The sequence below is a fragment of the Bipolaris sorokiniana genome, assembly GCF_000338995.1.
Source record: "Bipolaris sorokiniana ND90Pr unplaced genomic scaffold COCSAscaffold_1, whole genome shotgun sequence".
Taxonomy (NCBI): domain Eukaryota; kingdom Fungi; phylum Ascomycota; class Dothideomycetes; order Pleosporales; family Pleosporaceae; genus Bipolaris; species Bipolaris sorokiniana.
Window position 1 is genome coordinate 420,236 of NW_006911895.1, and position 20,983 is coordinate 441,218.

The window sequence follows — 20,983 nt, forward strand, 5'->3', positions numbered from 1 at the left end:
TGCAATTCACAACAAAAAAGGTTCACCACCACCACCACCACCCCCCCCCCTTCTCAGCCCCAGCCCAGCATCCCGGGTATCGTTAACGATAGTAGCTGCCCAAAGAGGAAAACTAGACTTATAGCATCCTCCCCACACGAAGATGCTACCGGGCGGGAAGAATCTTCAATTCAACTACCTTACCCAGTATTCCTCCCACTTCAAAAAAGCAAGACAGAAGACATATAACCCACGCACCACCATCAGGACCTCACATTCCCCGATCAGCGCGCAGATACCATCGTAGCCGTGCCAGACGATCGACTTGCGTAGCAAACTGGGATGGCAAAGTTTGAAATCCCAAAAAAATAAATGGAAGAGGGGGGGGGAAGTTGACCCATGTCGTCTCTGTCAAAAAAAAAGTAAAATAAACATATGCAGTACGTATCAAATGTAGCTAGTACCTAGATAAAAAAACCCATGCGGACCCCACACTCGATAAATGTTGTCCCCGCTCCTCAAAAGCGCCAGTTTTAATGCTAATACACTCGCTATTTCGTACACATGGATTTTGGCAAATCACAAAAGAAAAAAATCTCCACCCCCAGCTACGCTTTCTTGCAGCACCGCTAGACCTATGCGCCATCTAACCGCTTCCACGCTTTGCTGAAGCATAGGTATCTTTTACCCAGTCCTTGGTTTCTTATTCTTGATAAAAGGATTTGCGGGTTCGCGGGGACGACGCCGTATTTTGGGTTTAGCCATGGACATGCCTCCTATGACGTCGGTTGGAAGTGGGACGGTACTACCGTTTGTGGCGCCGCTGCCGTTGGTCGCGTCTGTACTTGTTGTTGTGGGGTTTTGGCGGGATGGGTCGGCGAGAGCTGGGGTTGAGCGGCCGCTGCCGCCGTTCATAGGGGTCGAGGCGGCGTCGGAGGCGATATCGTCCATTTCGACATCGCTGCTTTCTAGTTTAAGGCTGTCTACGCCGTTGGGTTCTTGGTCCAGTTTGCGCTTGGTGTGTTGGACGAGCTTGTGCTCGGCTTTGATTTCTTGTTTGATTTCCTGCTTAATTTCTTGCTTGATGTGCTTTGCGTCTGAGCTGGATGAGGTGCTGCCAGACTGGTTGCTTCCCGATCTGCTCATGGGCTCAGACTTGACTTCTGGTTTGACTTCGGGTGTAGGCCGGTTGGGCTGCACGTATCCTTCCTTTGGTGCAGGGAACTTGCTCGAATGCTGGTTCAGCATCTTTGGAACGTCACCATCAGTAAACCGGTTCCTCTCTTTGGCATTCACAATCAGCTTGTTCCAATACTGTCCTCGCTGAAGCGATTCAGAGTTACCGAGAACCCAGAGAGATGATTTAGCACGCGTAAGACCGACGTTCATACGACGGATATCCTGAAGGAAACCAATGCCACCTGCTGGAGAGGCTCGCACGCAGGAGAAAATGATGACTTCGCTTTCACGGCCCTGGAAAGCGTCCGTGGTGTTGAAATCAATGTCTTCGATAATGCTCTGGCCATACACCTGCATGAAACTCTGCTTCAGCTCACGCAACTGACTCTTGTAAGGCGTAATGATGCCGACTTTGCCCTTGAAGTCGTAGTCGGGGTAGTCAGAGGTCAGTCGCTTATACAGTTGCATTGCAACTTTGATCTCAGCAACGTTGATAAGCGAATGACCCTTTGGCGCAGCCGCCTGCTGACCTTTGACATCGAAAAAGCGATATGGTCCAAGGACCATGCTTTGATGCCACGGCTGCTTGCGAAGCCCAGCCATGTCGCCACCATCTAACAGTCTGCTATCGTAAAATGTCTGACTGGGGAATAAACTGATTTCCGGATGCATACGGTACTGTGTGTCTAACAAATGCACATCATTTGGATGATTCTTCTGCATGCGGACGAACAAACTCTGTTCGTACTGGAAGCGCGCCGCTTCTTTAGAAAAGACTGTTGGAGGCAATTGCTTCGGATCTCCGACCAAGATACACTTGGCACATCCGTACTTGAGGGGAATGAGTGCGCTCATCTCAACACACTGGGCGGCTTCGTCAACAATAACGGTTTCAAACTCAATGCTCAAACCCTGGAACATTTCGTGACCGGATCCGCTCAGCGTTGCACAAATGACGTGTGCCTCGTTCAAAACTGCTTCCTGAGCCCTTCGTCGGTTGAGATCGGCATTACGGCTGGCAAGCTTCTCATCGTCTTTTACGTTGTCAATCTTTGTTCCGAGAGCCGTTTTTTGCCTGCGTAGAGCATTGATGTCTTCTTCAAGCTTGGCGGCAGCGTCACCCTTGACCTCGCCAGAGTCTCGCTGCTGGTAAGCTTGCTTGAGCTGGTCTGAGATCTTCTTGTGGTCCTGGAAAAGCTTTTGCGTTGCCTCTTTATCCTTGCTGTCCGATGGATCGACACCTAATCGCTGGTTGACAAGCTCCTCAAGTGTCACATCCTGCACACTGGCCTTGATAGCATCACCTCGTCCCAAACGCACAATGTTGACTTTGCGCGACTCGCCATTCAGCGTCTTGATCCCGTCCTTGAAACGCATCACCAACTCATCAACGGCTGCGTTACTGGGCGCACAGACCAGTAACTTCTTTGACGCAGCCTCTGATCGCTGCTGACCGGGAACAGAAATAGTGGTGCCACGATTGCGAAGGCTGTCACTGAGGATAGCTCCTACAATGGCAGTAATGGTCTTGGTCTTTCCAGAACCAGGGGGACTGCGATAACAATTAGCATTTGTAGTAGTAAACATATATGTGATGACTTACCCTTGGATCAAAGTGAATGCATCATTATCAATAGCTGACTTGATGGCTTTCGCTTGTGCAGTGTTGACATTGTAGTTAGAGATGAGCGGCTGGATCTGGCTATCCTTGTAGGTGAGAAGAGGAGATGGTTTCGCCCGAATGATCTCATCGCATAGATCGTAGTACTGAAGACCCTTGAGCGCACCATATTCACGTTCCAGAGGAGTGATGGACTGCAGCTTGGTACCGAGCAGAGTGTTGTTTGGCTGCAGCGCCGAGTTGAGCGGGTTGCCTGGTACAACGCGGTATGAGACTTCAATATGCTGTTGCTTTCGCTTCACGCGGAATACTCTGGCAAGGCAAGTCGGCTCCTCAGCCGAGGGATTCTTGGACTGCGAAAAGAGAATAATGTCACCTTCAGAGATGAACACTTCCCTGTTCTCGACATGTGTCATAGTGCTACCAATCTCCTGGAACATGTCGACGGCAGCTCGCGATGTGATGCGTATCTCGTACGGCCTGGCTTGGTTCTCCTCGCGAGCTTTGACAAAGCCTTGCCACGCTTCAAGGGTTAGAAGCGGCTCGAAAGTATTTTGGTAGTCGTTGGGTGTGCGGAAGGTGTTAAGGACCTTGGAATACAGCTCTGGTCTTGACTTTGGCGGAAAGTCGCCTTCGTGAAAGTAGTTCCAGCTGAGGATAGTACGATGTAAGCTACTAAGATCAGGTGCCAAACGAGCGCGCATGTCCTTGGCAGATCTTTGAGCCCTCTTCTTCTTCGTCGGCATTTGAATTTTGACTTCGTTGACAATGTTTGTTCTGGGTCCGGCCTTGACCCTTTCTTTCTTAATGCCAAAGAGGTCTTCGTCAATGTCTCCCTCTTCATCTGACGACTCGTCAGATGAATGCATCAAGCCTTCGCCCTTTGCAGCCTGATCTTTGCCCAAGACTCCCAAACCTTCCAGTCCAGAACCAGCTTCAGCAGTGATGCCCCTAGCTGCTTTGGCCTTGGCAACCGCAGCGGCCTTCTCCCTCTCGCGTTTCTCCTTGTCTAATTGCCGCTTGCGTTTGAACTCGGCTTGCGTAGCATTCTTCTTGTCTTCAGCTGCCTTCTGCGCGGCTTTTTCTGCAGCCCTCATCTGCTCTCGTCGCTCTTGGAACTTGCTAGATCCAGAAGTCATACTAGCAAGCAACTTGGCTTTGGCATCAGCTGGTGACGATGAAGTAGCACCAGGAGCCATCCATTTGCTGATGGAAACTTGCTTGGGCTTAACAGGCTCTTCTTCTTTGACAAGCGGGCGTCCGAGATGCTCCTCCAAAGCCTGTTGCAGCTCAGCCTGCTGCGTATCGCTGAGCTTCGCGCGCACATCTCCTGAAAGCACGCGCTCCATGTACGAGAGCGTTTCAGCATCAATCTCAATGGATACCCGGTGTAACCTGACAAGTAGCTTGCTGATCAAGGTAACGGATTTACTCGACAAGAACTCATCGCGGAGACGCAACCATCTTGCCAGACCTTCCATAGCATTCGCAGGTCGTGCTAGAAGCTCTTTCAGCAACTGAGTTTTTGACGTGGTCTCTTCATCATCTGTGGAAGGAGGTTTTAAGGCAGTCACGAAAATGCTGCACTGGTCAAACAGGACATCAGCAAATTGCATAGTGTCTCTGCAAAAATCCATCATCATGGCCTTGTCATAGAAGCCCAAATTACTCCAGGCTTCGGTCGTTGCAAAGATCATAGTGAGCGAGTCCCAAAGGTTCTCCCACAGGTTCATCGTCGCCGCGGCGTCTCCGGATTCGTATTCTCGGCCACGCAAGATACCGTCCTGAGTATTGCAAATGATGTCGATGATGTCGTTGCAAGACCTGATCATACTAGGCACAGGAGAAAATGCCTTCTTCAACCTGACCTGCCGCACTGAATCTGAGATACCTCGCACGACATGTCTGTAATGGGCCTTTAGTATGTGTTGCAGTGCCCCGCGGCGCTCTTCTTCTCCACTGATGACCTTCAAAAGCTCAATAGCGGAGTTGCGGGTATCCTCCGTGGATGAGAACATCAACGAGACAATTGCGCTGGCTGCGGGTTGTTGGCCAAACAGCGCTTGCAGCAAGCTGGGCTCAAATTCAGACATCTTCTCCACGACATCGGTAATAGATTGAGATAACAACCTAAAGCGATCGTTGAAATGGCGCACCGTCGGGGGCACTTTGTCCACACCTGACTTCATCTGCAGTGGTTCAAGGCCGATCAGGCCCCTCCCGGCAATGAGCATATGCGTTGCAAGTTCTAAGCTGTCGGGGCCAATCGCCTTCAAGACAGTCTTCCAGATGGGACTGGACGGTGGTGTCTCAGTGGGCGATGGCTGCTTCGCAGAGATCAATTGCCTCTCGATGATCAAAGACTGTGCCTCGAGCTTGAAAGCATGCTCAATGACCGAGAGTGCTAATTGAAAGTCCCCTTGATCCTCTTTACTTGCCTTGAAACGCTTCAAGTTCACGACAAGTGCCTGTATGTAGGTAGATAGCACGTCAAGCATGCTGTTGACGGTGGGCTGGCCAACAAATCTATCAATAGTCTTGCCTTCTCCCATTTTGCGGAATGCATAGTCCAGTACTTTAAGACCTTCCCTGTAGCAGTATTCCCGAGACTTTTGCGGGTATTTGTCTGATTGAAAGCGGCCAAGGAGCGCTTGAGCAAAAGGCCGAACTGCTGGTCCAAGATTTGCCAGCTTGATCGAGTCAAGAAAAGGCGGTATCCAGCCAAAGGCAGAATGGAGGTTATTCATATTCTGCTCTTTATCTTCCGCCGCTGCTAAGAGTATTTGGTTGAAAACGGGACTGTTGAACACTTGTTCGACTACCGTTGCAATAGATGGGGTAACCGCATTCATGCCGTCCCAGTAGTCGACTGGAGACTTTTCGAGCAGTTGCTTCATTGTCGCAATCAAGTCCAAGAAGCCCTCTGATTTCAGTGAAAGGTGATCGAGCATCAGCCGGTAGAAATCTCCGTCGAGCCCTCGCAAGGATTCGGTAATGAGATCTCTGTCCATCTTTGCAACGATGAGCCGCGCGCCACTCCAAAAAAGAGGTACCATGGAGATGTCGAGGTTGTACATCTGAATCTTCATCATGGCACTTGTGACGTAGTCCCGCACAGCCCAATCCCACTCAGACTTCAACATATTGCGCTTGAAAGTAGACCACGACTCCGTCGCCCATTTTTGGCGCCGCTCGACCCTGCTGAACAAGAAGCGCGTCATGGCTGGAAGGTATGTCTGAATCTTTAATCGTTTCTTCGTTTGAACCATGTCGAAGGGAGCGTCAAAGTGTTTCTGGAGGAGCTCCTCGTTCCGTATTAGTGCATCGCAGCTCAAGGCTTCGAAGAAGCCATAAGTGCATTCGTTCGGCAGCAGTCGTACTGAGCGTGTTTTCGGTTCGGCTTTACAAAGGATCTCGGCCGCCTCATCCAGGCCCTTGTGTATTCGTTGCAAGCATTGAGCATCCACCACCTCTAGAAATGGGCCGATGTTCTCCTCGTCATACGAGTCGAGTAGACGTGTCCGCCACTCGGCTCTGGACTGATGGAAGACCCTCACACAGACATCGCAGCTCTGCATCAGGTGGTTGAGCCGGCTAATTAGCCATTCCTTGTGTGGTGCTGCTTCCTCTCCATCAAATGCCAATATCTCTGTCGCCTTGAGTGCCGTCCATTTCCGCTCCTCGGCTGCCTGGATCTTTATCCTGCGATCTTCGAGTTCGGCGGGGTCGGTTTCCGGTGGGTAGGCGGCGATGTCTTCATCGTAGTAAACAGACCCATCGTCGCCGATGCGGGGACAGAAGAGATGCTGGTCTTCGGGCAGCTCTCGAAGCTCGCTGCAAGGAGCCAAGTCAGCCATGGCTAGTCAAGGTGCATAGAGATGATTGAGGAAGGAACACATGGCGCAGGCTGGTGAATAAATAGACTGCGATAGGTAAAGGCACGAGATGTGTGGCTCTGCGCGTCTCACTACTTACTTTATCTTCTCGAGTATTTCCGCCATACTCTCTCACCAAGACGCTCACTTGGGACGGAATGCCCTTTCACAAGTCCCTTTGAGATGCCAAGCCACAACCCAGCATTGAGCGCCCCCAAGACTCCTGTTCGCTTTTTCGTATGCGCACCTGTGTCTATCTACAAGGCGATGACCTATCAATCGTGCCAGGAACCGAGGTACACACGCCCGCTATCAATTACCCGGTGCGCGGCACCGATTCTGGGTCAAAGGTGCGAGGGCAGCTGTGGATTGCAAATACGGAACTTGGGAATGTGTTGTCAAAGGAGCGTCGGTGAGAGAGCGGGTTCAGTGGGAAGATGGTAGGAGTCGGGGGCGTCGGTTGCGACAGAAAGAAAGAAAAGGCACATATGATGGGATGTCAGTGCATTCGAACAAGGCCCTATGCAAACGCGCGACGCGGCCTCTGCTAGCGCCCCGCGTCCGCGTTCCTGAGCCTGCCAAGCCTATTACGCTTCCTGTTCTATCTCCATAGCAACTCTTTTATCAAGGCATTGCACAGTTGACTTTATCACCCAGTAAATTTGCAGTTGCACATGATAACACAGGGATATCCTAATTAGGTAATTTAAGACGTTAGAGATGAGCTCATAACACAGATACTACCAAATCTACAATATGTACCGCACTTCTCCACGGAATATTTTTACGTTCCGGTTTTCTCTGAACTCATTTGATATTGGACTATAATAAACCCGAGCTTCTCCTATGAATTCAAGACAAACGTTTCGGTCATCAAAATGTCCGTACTGTACTAACCCAACACCAGCTAAAAGCTTTCCACTCCCCAACTACCATCCCATCTAACTGTCCACACCTCTCCCTTGAAGCACCTCCACCTTGCGCTCCTCCACAGTACTAAAGTCCTTACGTGCGCTAACCAACCAATAAACACCCGCAAAGCAAGCAACAATAACATATACCACAGAGACGTCTAATCTCAAATCAGCATAATCCATTCCATTGCTTACCCAAGCAAGACAACTGGGGGGAGGGTGAACTTACAATTCATATTACCCGGCTCAACAGGCTTCGCATAGGGAAACGAATACATGACAAGCGTAAACAGCGTCCAGACAAGCAACACAACGTTCGCAACCGCACCCCAGGGGCCCAGCCAAAACGGGCCATGCTCGATATTGTTGCGGCCTCGAAGCAGAAGACATGAGACGGGGATTGCGTAGCTGAGGTACAGAAGAACAATACACGCTGCGATCATTCTAGAATACATCCCGTCAGTTCGGTCATATAAATGTATATAAGAAGAAGGGGGAAAGAGAACAACTTACGAATTAAACGCCGTCAAAGACGCCAAATACAAACACCCCATCACAGCCACAACTCCACAACTCGCCGCATGTGCATACAGTGGAACATCCAACCCGGTATCCACTTGCGCCAACCACCGATGCCCCGGTACACCGCGATCGCGCGCAAAGCTCCAGCAAAGCCGACTCTGCCACGTGTGACTCGCAACAAGACAACCCAAGCCCGTCACGATAATCAGGCTCTCCAGTACAATAGCGCCAGCCGTATTATTATTTAGCGCGCGAAAGAAAATCTCGAGGATAGGTACGCCAGTGGCGGACGCACTGATATCAGCAAAATCCCCGACAATAGAGAAGAAAATAGCGACGGAGAAGAACCAGCTTGTTACGAAACCGATAGCTACAGTCCCCATGATGGCAATCGGTACCATTTTCTCGGGGCAATGAATTTCCTCAGCGAGGTGCGTGGCGCAGTCCAGACAGGCAAAAGCCCAATTTGTATTTACGAGGCCGACGATGAAGGCGATGCCGTTTTCGCTCCATCCCGTGTTGTTGATGAAGGTGGCGAAGACGAAGCGGGCGTGTTGGTGGGTTGGTGCTACGGCGGGGACGGTGATGAGGATGACGAGGAAGGAGATGAGCGAGGTCCAGAGGGTGGTGCTGCCGACGGAGGGCAGAATCTTGCCGTAGCAGTTGAAGAGGAAGCAGAAGAGGTTCGAGAGTTGGTAGGCGAGGAAGACGTGCCAGGTTTTGATCGTGCTTTGGGGAAGGGGGGCACACTCAGCACTTCTTCTTTCTCTATCTCTCTCTTTCTTTCTTTCACAATAGACACATACACAATATATATATATCTTTACCACATAACTTTCCATTCATCTCCACATATCAAAAAACAAGACGACGGAAAGGGGGGGGGGGGATAAAAGGAAACAAGGAATATATATAAATAAATAAAAAAATCTGAACTTACAAGTCAGGATGCCCCAACTGCCAACACCCCACAACCGCGCCTCCCACGGCCAACGCAACAGACGCACTCGTAAACATAGCCCCCCACCACGCCAACCACCCCGTCACATAACTCGCGCCCCTCCTCCACCTCTTCGGCGCCAGCGCCCCCGCCCAAAAGTACTGACCCCCGGCATTCGGCATCGCGCTCGCCAACTCACTCAAACTCGCACCTACCGCCGTCGAGATGACCGCTATGAGCAAAATCCCGTAGATAATAAGCAAAGGCCCGCCAGAGTTGATGCCTGTGATGAGCGCGGCCGAGATGCCGAACCACGAGTTTGTGATTGAGAAGCCGACGCCCAGGACGGACCAGACGGTGTATTTGCGGCGCATGTCCTGGGTGTAGCCCATTGAGGCGAGTTTGAGGGCGTCGGCGTCGATGGAGAGGAGGCTTGGGGGGCTCTCTGGGTCGATGGTGGTGGCATGGCTTAGGACCTCCTTTTGCGTTGGGGCTGGGGGTTTGGTTTCTGAGGCATTGCGCGTCATCTTTCAAGTAGCCTAGCAGCTAGATAGACAAAAGAAGAAGAAAAAGGTCAGGAGCTACTCAGAGGGGACAGGTAAGTACGTGTAAAAAGCCTATGGAAACAAAATGCTACACGGCAGTCCTGGTACCAAACGCTTTTATGCATGGTGCCAAGGGCGGGTTGGCGGAGGGGGGGGATCATTAAAGCTTATATGTTGGCTTGCAGGACGTAAGAACTTATCTTATAGGGTGCTTCGGCACTATTATGGCAGGAAAGGTGGGAGGGGAAGGGGAAGAAACAAACAACTTGCAGATAAGGAAGCAGCAAATCATCGTTGGATGAGCTGATAAAAGAAATTATATGTATTGGTTGGCGACCTGTGCACAGCTGTCGTTCGCGCTTACTATGGTGTGGTGAGAGAGTCCAGGTTCCAAGCACAGGACAATAGGGATGGCGTGCAACTTGCGCAAGTACACAAGGAGCTGGACTATACGAGCAAGGGAGTTTTACCACGGCTTGATATTAAGCGAATCCTACTTGTGAGCAAGCTGAAAGATGGACTACGCGAAGCAGCTGTGAAGTGGGTCATGCAATCCTTCGGTCGGGGACCATGTGTCGTGGTCGTTTATACCATGGTGCTTTTAATGCGCGGGCTGGTTAGTATAGTTAGTCTGGGAGAACAAAGCAAGGTGTGGATTGGTGGAAACGCAAAAGGTTCAACCACACACGGGACCGATGGTATCAATGGCCGGGAAGGGTACTGGTGATGTAAAAGAAATCGAGGTCTGTGTGTCACATTTGGTCCCCAGCCAAGGGCATTGGCTCTGCGGAATGCGGGGATCGCTCGAAGAAGTAAAATGCCCTGCGACGGGACGAAGCCGGCACCCGAGCGGCAGAGTGACGCGTATCGTGGCACACAATCAACAAGTACCCAGGATCTACACAGTACGGACGCGTGAGACCCAGTCAAGTGTACGAGGCGAGCAGAGCTGGTGGGTCTGCACAATCCATGCTCAGACTCCCCCCCCCATGTCTTCGAGAAAATCGTTGGCTATGAGCACCGTGGACAGAAGAAGAAGAAAGAGTACAAGGTGAGAGGCTTTCTTGTTGCACTGTAGTTACGCCGTATGTCTCTTTAGGTGGAGAGGTTCAGCGGAGCGGTCCGTCACTGTGGCCTTGCGGTAGCTGGCAGGGAAAAAAAGGTCAGCCCTATGGCGGCAGTAGTAGTCAGCGTGATAAAAGACTTGTGGTCCGACACACGCCATGCTTCTGTCTCATCAAGTAGTTACCTTGTCTGGGTATGTGCGTTGTCTGAAAAAAGAAAAGGACAGGACCCTGATTTTGAGTGCTGATAATCTTCGTCTGCGCACCCATAGGGATTTTCGTCATTCCCACAAGCCTCATTCGCCCGACTGTGGCGCTCTTTTGCATTCTCTCGAGCACCCTCTTTATAGGTGCACGGCTCTTTGGTAAAGTTCCGAACTTGCCGGTGGCGGGAGCGCTCGCACCGGTGGGCTGCCTGTGTTCCGCATACGTGTACACCGACATCGTACCACCTGTGTACTCATATTGAAGCAAAAGGCGAAGACGATTGCTCCCCTATTTCAAATGTGTTCATGTAGCCAGGGTTTCCTGATCGCTTCGAGTCCTCTTTGCGTATACATAGGGCTTCACAAAAAGGGATGCATTCGCGGGTGTAACGGAACCTCGAGGGCATCTTTTTTGGAATCTGTGTTCTAAACGGACCGCAAAGGAAACCTTGCAACAAACCTTGGGCGAGTCGTGCACGAGATTAGAGGTAACGTTACATCCTCAGACCTCGTGTCCCGAGTGTAGTTTAGCAATAGTACTGTGGTGTGGGTAGAGCAGTGGGAGAGAGTGCGTGTAAGTAGTGTGTATGTGTGTGTGTGTGTGTGTGTGTGTATGTTGGGTGGTGTCACTAGTCTTGAGTTTGTTGGGGGCTACATTGTGGTTTCAAAAGGGTTGGTGAACAAGCCGATTATAAAAAATGGTTAACCGCATGATCAAATAGTACGGAGAGTTTGGTGTTGGGGCAATGGGCACGTCATCTTCTCCCAGAAAGGCAAGTATGGGGCGACAAAACAGGAAGCAATGCCCAGACCAAACTAGGCTTACAGGGAAGTAGCGGCCCACGAACGGACGGGACAAAAGTGAAAAGGTGAAGCGTAGAGTGAATTATCGTACTGCATTCGACCCGATGCCATGGGCAGCGAGAGAGAGGGAGAGAGAGATCTGATCTAAACAGTACCTGCTAAATGAGACACCAAATGCTAGAGATGTCGAGGGTGATAGCAAAAGGAGATGAGAACAAAGAAAACACCACACCACGCCAATATCCGCGTAAGGACATACAGTCGTCCGGCAAGTGCAACTGCATTTCTCTCCAACATTGCGTGCCCACATGACATCGTGCCGCTGCTACTGCTACCACTGCTGCTACCGCCATTGTAATGCGAAATTCCGCATCTCGTACATCGGCGCGACCGCTCGCCGAGCGACACCGTGATTACTTTTTTGCCATTATGTGGGTATCCATATCCAGTTACTATGCGCCTTGCGAGGAGTTGACCTGCTACCGAACCGGTAGAAGTATACATGTATTAACGTCTAACCCAGCTTCTGGTCCTGGGGATAGTGACCTCCAGGATGGCGGGGCATGCCTTGTTGCGCCATGGGGTACTGGTTTGACTGCTGCTGTTGCTGTTGCAGATAGCTCTGGTAGTGCAGAGCAGCCTCTGGGGTCATGTAGGCTTGAGGCATGGCCTGGTTGTTGGGGGGCATGCGGGGCTGACCCGGTGGCACTTGGGCATGGTTGTCCTCGGGCGACTCGACCGTGTCGTTGTCGACACCGTTTGCATCACCACTTGAGGGCTCTGGGGCATTCAGACAGGCCTGCGGGTGTGCTTAGTAATGGAATGCGAAAGGGATTGGGTTGAAAGAGGAACAGAGCAGCCTTACCTGGATGAGGTTCTTGCCCTCGGGCTTGGTGACAAGCGGTTGCAGCTTGGGTGTGGTAAACGTGTAGACAAGACCTGTCTCAGAGACGACGAGCAGCAGGACTTGGGTACCGGTGAGGACGGATAATTCGTAAGCCTGTGAGGGTTGCCATGGTTAGCAAAAGAAGGGCTTCTTGGTTGCGCAGGTGGGGAGTGTAGATGGATGCGTGTGAAGGATGTGTTCGCGCGGCGCGCACAGGGACAACAAAAAAAACGAGCGTTTTTGACGACAAAACGTACCTTCTTCATGATACCAGCTTTGCGCTTGGAAAAGGTAATATGCCGACGCGACTTGTCTTGGATGAACTTGATTTCAATCTTTCTTCGCTCGCGGCCGGGCTTATCGTCGTCGTCGTCATCGTCGTCGGCAGCAGCGCGCGCACGCTTGACGCCGCGGTTCTCCATGCCGAGAGAGCCATTTCCGTCGTCGTGGACGGAGGGCGACGCGTTCTGGTCGTGCTCGGTGATTTCGCTGGCCATGGTGGTTGTCGAGGACGGCAGTGTGTTGGTGGTTACCGGCAGTGTTTGGCGGACGAGGGCCCTAAACTGGATGCGGCGGAGTGTGGGGAGTTGGCAGGCGTTCTTGTGTGGTTTGGGCGGGCTTGCAAAATGTTACAGAACGAACTGCAGACAGGTTGAGTTTGGTTAGACTCAAAGGTTGACCTCAATAGGAAAAGGAAGCGCGGCCTGTTAAAAGATCGGGCGCTGGTCCCTATGTGATGGCGCAGCAGGAAATGGCAAGGAAAGGTGCGCGGGGAGGGCACGCTCGGTCGCACGGTGCTGCCGGCGGAAAGCGCTAATTACTCGGCGAGCCGTGCGGCAGGGAGTGGCTGGGGGGGGGTGCTAGCCAGCGTGACCACACTGACCTGCGCGACCGGGGTGCGAGGGGCCAGGCAGGTAGGCAGGCCAGGCCAAGGGAAAGGGAAGGGGAGGGCAGGGTAGGGGTGACGGTTCGTGACGGAAAGTACGCACCTCGTTGTGTGACTTTTCTTTTCTTTTCTTTTCTGCAGTTGCTGGCCGGGCGTGTTGCTTTTCGCGCGCGCCGTTGGGGAATGGAGGTGGTAGTAGATGTGTGTGTGTGGAGAGAGAGTAGCAAGTAGAATGGGCGGGCGCGTGTGGTTCTCGTGACCCTGCCTTTTCGCTGTGGGGAGCTGGGCCGCGGTATGCCAGGCGCGGACACGCAGGGACAGAAAAGAGTGGTGCAGCGTCGAGGTGTTAGGTATAGCCCGCGAGCTGTCTTGAGAAGGAAAGGGACGAACGGGATTGGGAATGAAACGGCGGGAGTGGTCAAGTATTTCTCTGGACGGCTGCTTTGGCTGCTTTGGTGCGGGCAGGCCGTCAACTACCCACTGGCAACTGGGGGCGGATGCCGCTTGAGCGCGACCCTGGTCACTGCTCTGAATCGCAGATCGGAACAGGAATCGCAGTCCTGGTGGCGGGCTGGCTGCAAACGCGACCAGCGACGGCGCAGGCTGCTGGCTGGTGTTGTTGTATTCATCACCATCATGACCACTGCCGTCGCCATGGCTTCCTACATACATTTTTGTCGACGAGCGGGCATCGGGCAGGCAGAGGGCCAGTACGGGCGTCTGGACCAGCTGGGCCTGTCAGGTCGCTTTTGGAGATGAACAGCAACGGCCCTCCCACACAAAAACAGCGCCGTCCGTGAGGCCGAGGGCTGCGCTAGACGCCAGCTGGGCACGGCCCGGGACTTGCAACGCCCGCCATTGGCCAGATGGTAGCGCTAGTCCCGCTCAAGTCAGATTGACGGTCAACTGGTGAATGTCGGTTGCCCACCCTCGGGTCGGCCTATACTTGCAAGACACTCACAGACACACGACGCACGGCTTACTCACCTAACTACGCTCGACTCTCAGGCTAGGGCGTGTATGAGAGAGAGTGTCGCTGTCAGGACTAAGTAGCTAAGGGCCCGTTGGCCAGTCATTCAGCATTAGCACCACGGGCTACACTACTTACTACCCACGGCCATGCATGCCACCTGCCTACCTGCCTAAACCCCCGAATGCGATGGGCAGCCCTTGTGCATGCAGACCCATCCATCCATCCATCATCCATCGCCTCCCTTGACGACAGCTGCCACTGACTGCTACGGCGGCCGACACTTTGCTTGGTGCAATCCAACGTCCCGAGGCGGCCCTGTGTTTGGACGGTGCAGGTGCTTGGTGGGCCCCCGACTGGGAAGCCGTGGCCTGCATCGCTGGGCAAGCACCACCCTTAGCCTCCTTCCCCGTGCGGTCTCGTTTCGCCAGCTGCCCGGTCTAGCCTTCCTCACCTGCTGAGCGCCTTCCCTTGTCTCCCTGTACTGTTGGTGGCGCCTGCCGCCTGCACATTTCCTACCCGCCAGCCCTCGACAAGCCATCCGTCGACCGCTTTGCTTCACTCTTACCCACGTGACCCCCACTCCCCCAAACCACTGCCGCCCATCAACGTCCATCCATCCATTCTTCATGTACTCCATATACTTCATACATACGCAAACCGTCATGTCGCATCACTCACCTTGCTCTCCATAAGTATTCTACTTGCTCCACTCCCCTTCTGTGGCCGCACCGACGTCGCAAGCGCCAAAACATCGAACCACAATGCCCGTTGTGGCGTCCTCATTGGCCCACGCTCTTGCTTCCAACACTACTGAAACCTCACACGCATCGTCATGTCTGCAAACTGCAACACAACCCCTCGCAGAGGCTCTTAACGCTGGCCCTTAACACCCCTAATGCCGTGACTTGTCTTTCTGTTTGTGACGCCACTTTTTTTTTTGCTGTGTGCTTGCTGGTCGTGCTTTCTCCCTCTCCTTCTCTTCTCCCCCTCCTCTTTTCTTACATCTAATCTTCTTTACCCGTCACTCACTCACTCGCTCGACGCAGTGGTTAGCATCACCGAGTACGCCGGACGAACTCTCTTCCATTCTCTATTCCTATTTTCTCTTCTTCTTCTTTTTTTATTTGTTTCTTTGGAGGTCTTCCCAACTTTCAAGTCCACTCACACTCCCCTTTTTTGACCGTATCCAACCGCCAAGATGCCGACCAAGCTGATGATGACGTTTGTGGGCATGGACTTGCTTTTTGCCGGCTGTGGAGGGTTGTTGCTGGGCTTCTCCCTCATCTCTGAGCAATCGATGCGTGCCAGTCCTACTGTCGATAATGTCACTAAGAACTTGCTGCTTGGACAGTGTCCCTTGACAGGTACGGACCGATCCCTAGTGAACACCAGTGACATTTTGATATATCCGACCTATCAGTCTTGAAACTGCTACAACAACAACACCAACATCATCAAACTAACAATGTATTCTAGCTGGTGTCGTCAACGCCATCTTCGTCTTCGTCACCTTCCTCCTCTCCCTCCCCGGCCTCTTCCTGCCCAACAACCGAGGCTGGCTCCGCATCCAAGGCTGGCTCGTCGTCGTCTGCGCCACCTTTACTCTCGGCCTCGGTGTCGCCATCTGGGTCGAAACCCTCGAGACGCGTAGGAACCTCAGTGCCCTCTGGGGAGGCGAGTCTCCTCTTATCCAGTCTCTGTTGCAGCAACGTGTAGGTTTTCTTTTCTTCTTCTCTTCAATCCGATTTGAGAGTTATATATATATGGGGTTGTGACTAACGCCAAACACAGTTCGACTGCTGCGGCTACGTAAACTCAACCACGCCACCCTTTGTCCAAGACAGCACCTGCCAAAACACGCTCGTCGCCGCGCAAAAGGGCGGCTGCATCGGCAAATTCTCATCCTTTGCAAACAGGTACCTCGATCAGATCTTCACGGCTGCCTTTGGTATCGTTGGTGTCGATGTCATTCTTGTCCTGTGCATTGCCATGGTGCTCAAGTACCGTATGGAGCAGGAGCGCTACAGGCACATTGATGAGAAGAATGGGTTTGGTGGGTTGTAAGGTGGAGTAAAGCATGATTAGGAAAGAAAGAGAAAGAGAAAGAGGAGGAGTGGGTGGGAGGTGGGAGAGGTGAGGGGAGGGACATCTTACCATTCCTTCCTCTTCTTTTTTCCTTTCCTCTCCTTAACCCTTTCTCTCTTCCTTCCTAGGTGATGTAAATGGGCTGTCAGTGAGTGGGAGGGAAACATTAATAAAAAAGAAAGAGTTTCAGCAGTGCTGAACAAAAACTCGGGGTTTTAAAGTATCATATCTTCGTTTCTTTTCCTCGCTTTCTGATTTATTAAACGTCGTGGATCGTCTTTTTTTTCATATAGATATACTGCCTGAGCTACGTAGCGTACGTTTTTTTTTTCATTGTACATAAAAGGCTGAGAATAAGAGTTTAGTTTTAACTCCTTTGCACACGCATCTTTTGATTGAAAAGTGATTTGCTCCAGACTACAACACACAATGCGTGTAATAGTTAATGTTTATTTCCCTCGGTACAAGGGTCGTAAAACACGTCGTATGCTCCCATTTTTTCTCTTCTCTCATTCTTTTCTTTTACTTTTCTTCTTCTTTTTCCAAGTGATGCGTGTACACGGTGATATTGTATCGCTCTTGTCAACTTACGATTTCCAGTGACGTGAGCCCTTGCAGGTTGTTGTTCTCTCTCTCATTCATAATTTGGGGACGTATTAAGAAAGATAATAATGTTGTTTGTTCGGTTAGTTGCTAGCGTAGTCCAGGTTTTGCGAGAAACACCACGGTATAGTACGATGTCATTGTAATTATTCTTGAAGTTGTATATTTTGCTTAACAAGTTCACGGAATGCCTACTCACAGGCATTTGTAAGGGGAGCAAGAAAAGAAGAGTAGAATTAAGTATAGAGGCTATACTATTTCCAATTCAACAGTATCACTATATTTAATAGTATTGTTGTCTCTCTTTTTTTTTTGGGTGTATACTGTTCTTCATCTGCAACTCAAACAAATACCGATTAACCACCACCCATAATGCAAGAACCATTCCAACCCCGCACAAAGCCAGAAAAAAAAGCATACATCACTCTTCCACAAGCTATCCATTTCACAGGTCAACAAACTATCAGGCTCCTCTTACATTTAGTCCAACACGCCGTCTTCTCACTTTCAAAACCGGACAAAGCATCTCGGAGAGTCAGAGGTGGTGTTACAGAGCCGCATGTCGGTACCCGAACGTCGCGCTCCCTTGCTCCAATATCCCGCCGCCTCACCCCACATGCCGTTATTCTACTGTGCGCACCAGGAGCGCAAAAAGAACCGTGCATATAACCAAGGATGGACCAAGATCCCATGCTTGTATCTCATTACAGGGCTGTTAATCCCAAAAAAAAGTAGCATGGGGGGAGGGGTATAATCAATAGTTTTAAGCACAAGGCAAGCAACACACAGAAAATACGAGTGGCATTATGGCTTACACGTGATGGAATTGAGTCAATGCAACAAGCGTAGTTTTTTCAGGGTACAACGGGAACTAAGCAACGCACCCCCACCCACGACGACTGACCAGCACCTAGCTTGCATGAACAAGGCCGCCGTCTCGCAGCAAGCCCCCCATGCAGCGTGACAGGAGACAGGCGACAGGCGACAGGCGGGCAGGACGAGCTTGAACATTTTTGGGAGGTGAGGACTAGAGGTGCATGTGCGAGAGGCAAAGTGGGGTTTCATCTGCCTGTCTGCAGATATTGGCTGCCGTGGCTTGGACGCGACCAAGCGAAGGGGTGGACGTTTGAAGAGATTCCTTTTCAGGCAGCGGTTGGAGCCTCGTCTCTCTTTCTAGACCGCCTTGGCAATTTCGCCCGAAGGAAATCACGGCTTGCGTGCATGAAATGAGCGTCGAAAATCGTTGCACCTTTTGATGAGGGTGGCTCGGGCGACGCGGGGATACGACACGTACCTGCTCCTGCAGATCCCCCTGAGAGCGTTGCGTGGAACCCAACAATGCCAAGCACTGAGCCGACGACGGTGGGAATTGCTTCTGATTGAGGGGTGCAGGGGTTGCTGCCATCATGGCGCAACTGGTATGAACGAGGTTTGATTGTCGGTCATGGCTGACGGCATGCTTTGGGAACGTGGGGTCTGGGAGTAAATAGTGTCCGAACAGCGAGCTGTTTTCAGGTCTGTGTACCATCGACCAAGTCAAGATCAGAGTCTTCATTCTGCTTGAAGATGCCGCGCGAGGGTGCAGATGGCGATGACTTGTGTGCTTTTTTGAAAAACTTGCTGAGCCGGAGCTGGCTATCTTCCTCGTCGCTCCCAAAAACGTCGTGAATCTTCTTGCCACCTATTCGCGACGCGTGTTCCAATCGTGCGCACATTCGCTCTATAGAGTTTTTGGTTTCTAGAATGGCAATGTCCACCACTGCGCCAGCTTCGACAATAGAATTGCCTAGGAGCTTGATTTGTTGCGCAAGTGCATCGATCTGCTCGTTAAACTGCCTGACCTCTGATGAAGCCGGCACTGGAGCATGAATTGGGGAAGAGCCTGCTTCGGATGGTGCTGAACTTGACAACGGCTGGTACGGCACAGCCAAGAGCCCTGGTCCAATGGCGATGTCGAGAAGGGCCAGCCGGGCGGCGAGGTGACCATAGTCAGTATTCTTGTTTATGAAGAAGTCAGGTGATTTTGTAATGTGGTCAAGTACAAGGTCATGTGCCTTGTCATCTGCAAGAGACATGCTGACTGGTGTAGGGTGAAGCAGGAACGAAAAAGCCAGATGGCGCTGCAGGTATGCGGTCAATGGACACATGGCTGGAAGGGCACAGGTCAAGTTTCTCTGTAACACGGGATGAGTGACTTTGGTAAGTAGCTGGGGTATGATTGTGTTTAGCTGGGAGACGATTAGAAAGGGTGCATCGTCTTGTAGAGGAGGGCCTCCTACGCCTGATATTAGCTTTTTGTTGTCGGCGAAATTGCAGATGATGGCTTCCATGGCGTCTTGTACAGCATGCAGTATATCAAAGTCTGCGGTAACACGGGTATCCAAGCATACGTGACATAGTAGATATAATGCGTGGCTGCGAGTGGCTGTTTGCAACCTGCGGGCGTCAATGACAGTACGCTTTGTCGGAACCTCTTGTGTTTACCATGTTGCGGCTTGTGTAAGCAGTCCAGCGATTTGCTTCAAAAATGGCGGAATGAATGTTTTGATTTCAGATTGTGGAACAGATAGCGGAAGCAGCTGAGTTTTAGCCTCGAGTTGTGTGATATTGGTGCCTATGGTTTTGAATATGGCGTCGAGTCTTTGTGCGTCGAGCAGGTCATGGAGATGGTCATGGTGAGCCTGACGAATGTTAGAAGTTGTTTTGCGTTAAACATGGGTAAGACGCCACCTGGAGGATTTCAAGGTACTTGCAATTAAGTGCCTCATTCTGGTTGTAACAAACTGCAAGGATTAGTGTAGGAAAAATAATAATGAGGCGGTGCGCGTACTTTGATCAATCATCCAGGAGGCCAGCTCTTTGGGAAGCTCTTGGACACGGAAAATATGCTGTGCAAAGCCGGTCATGAATGCCTGGTCTCTGGTGTCGGGCCGCTGGAAGTTTGAAGCCCAGCGATGCTGGGGAAGGATATTGATGGGGAACTTGGTCTGCATAGGGATTGTGCCTACGTCATGCTCAAAAAAGTAAAAGACGGTTTCCATTTGCGTAGCGTTTGTTCTCTGCATGGCTTGAAGGAGCCGATGGGCTTTGTGCGGGTCATCGTCGTCATCTTGCACGGCCTGGCCTAGTGTTTCCTCGTTGATGGTGATTCGCGTGGTCACTGGTTCTTCTACAGCCTTGTTGAGCACGGCTTTGTGCTCCTGGATCCTGCGCTCAGTCTCGAGGTTCTTCTGAGCCGTCTGCACTAGGGTGTCGAACTTTTTCTTGTCGTCCCTGGCCTTCTTGGTGGGTATGCGTAGTCCGTCGTCGTCGTTGGCAGAGGTGCGCTTGCATCGGGTGGTGATTGTGGCCGTCTTTGGGGGGTTGGGCTTCGGGGCAGTGATACCAAAGTCGAGATCGGGCAGCGAGTCATCGTCGGAGTCTGAATTGAGCACGACCTCTGTGCCATTGGAGGTAATGCGCCTGCTGGTGGTGGGTGGGACTGGGACTGGGACTGGCGCTGTCTGTGATGGTGCGGGGGTATGTATATTTGTTTGCGGCGGGGCGGCGTGGGCGTTGTTGGGTGGGGCAGGGGAGAAGAAGTCACGGATGCTTTTCTTGTGCGGCTTCATGACTTGATGGCTTGTGGGGTTATATACGGTGGTTGGTGGTGTATGGCTCCATGGTGGGGTGCAGTCAAGAGGCGGCGTCACGCGTCTAGCGGGCAGCAAGCTCTGGCACGGTGTCACGTGATGCTCTTACTAAAAGTATACTACGATAGACGTCGGGGGCGGTGGGCGCTTTCGACCGAGACCGAGATACTAACCCGATTTGGGCATTGACGACATAGGCTGGCCGGACTGGCGCCTCAGCCGGCATCCGTGCCAGTATGCTCGCTGTTTGGCGCACACATGGTTTGGCA

General features: G+C 51.8%; 5 protein-coding genes across 5 annotated transcripts; 1 reads left to right on the forward strand and 4 right to left on the reverse strand.

Moving 5' to 3' along the window:
• Positions 1 to 307: 307 nt before the first annotated feature.
• On the reverse strand, positions 308 to 6,875 carry COCSADRAFT_206223 (uncharacterized protein). The gene is made up of 3 exons (XM_007696337.1): positions 6,755 to 6,875; positions 2,762 to 6,613; positions 308 to 2,710 (listed from the first exon to the last, which is right to left on the reverse strand). Exons 1-3 carry the CDS (start codon positions 6,778 to 6,780, stop codon positions 664 to 666), a joined length of 5,925 nt encoding a protein of 1,974 aa, XP_007694527.1. The 5' UTR covers positions 6,781 to 6,875; the 3' UTR covers positions 308 to 663.
• A 570-nt stretch (positions 6,876 to 7,445) lies between these two features.
• Positions 7,446 to 9,729, reverse strand: COCSADRAFT_186095 (uncharacterized protein). Its single transcript, XM_007696338.1, has 4 exons — positions 9,031 to 9,729; positions 8,082 to 8,876; positions 7,798 to 8,012; positions 7,446 to 7,726 (listed from the first exon to the last, which is right to left on the reverse strand). Exons 1-4 carry the CDS (start codon positions 9,555 to 9,557, stop codon positions 7,596 to 7,598), a joined length of 1,668 nt encoding a protein of 555 aa, XP_007694528.1. The 5' UTR covers positions 9,558 to 9,729; the 3' UTR covers positions 7,446 to 7,595.
• A 2,434-nt stretch (positions 9,730 to 12,163) lies between these two features.
• COCSADRAFT_75742 (uncharacterized protein) lies at positions 12,164 to 13,032 on the reverse strand (the record flags this gene model as incomplete). The annotated part of the gene is made up of 3 exons (XM_007696339.1): positions 12,164 to 12,448; positions 12,515 to 12,649; positions 12,793 to 13,032. The coding sequence occupies 3 exons, from the start codon at positions 13,030 to 13,032 to the stop codon at positions 12,164 to 12,166; spliced, it is 660 nt and encodes a 219-aa protein (XP_007694529.1).
• Positions 13,033 to 15,322: 2,290 nt separating this feature from the next.
• Positions 15,323 to 16,576, forward strand: COCSADRAFT_206271 (uncharacterized protein). The gene is made up of 3 exons (XM_007696340.1): positions 15,323 to 15,758; positions 15,871 to 16,106; positions 16,186 to 16,576. The coding sequence occupies exons 1-3, from the start codon at positions 15,593 to 15,595 to the stop codon at positions 16,456 to 16,458; spliced, it is 675 nt and encodes a 224-aa protein (XP_007694530.1). The 5' UTR covers positions 15,323 to 15,592; the 3' UTR covers positions 16,459 to 16,576.
• A 2,017-nt stretch (positions 16,577 to 18,593) lies between these two features.
• Positions 18,594 to 20,693, reverse strand: COCSADRAFT_78484 (uncharacterized protein; the record flags this gene model as incomplete). Its single annotated transcript, XM_007696341.1, has 4 exons — positions 18,594 to 19,518; positions 19,567 to 19,763; positions 19,813 to 19,865; positions 19,913 to 20,693. The coding sequence occupies 4 exons, from the start codon at positions 20,691 to 20,693 to the stop codon at positions 18,594 to 18,596; spliced, it is 1,956 nt and encodes a 651-aa protein (XP_007694531.1).
• Positions 20,694 to 20,983: the final 290 nt, after the last annotated feature.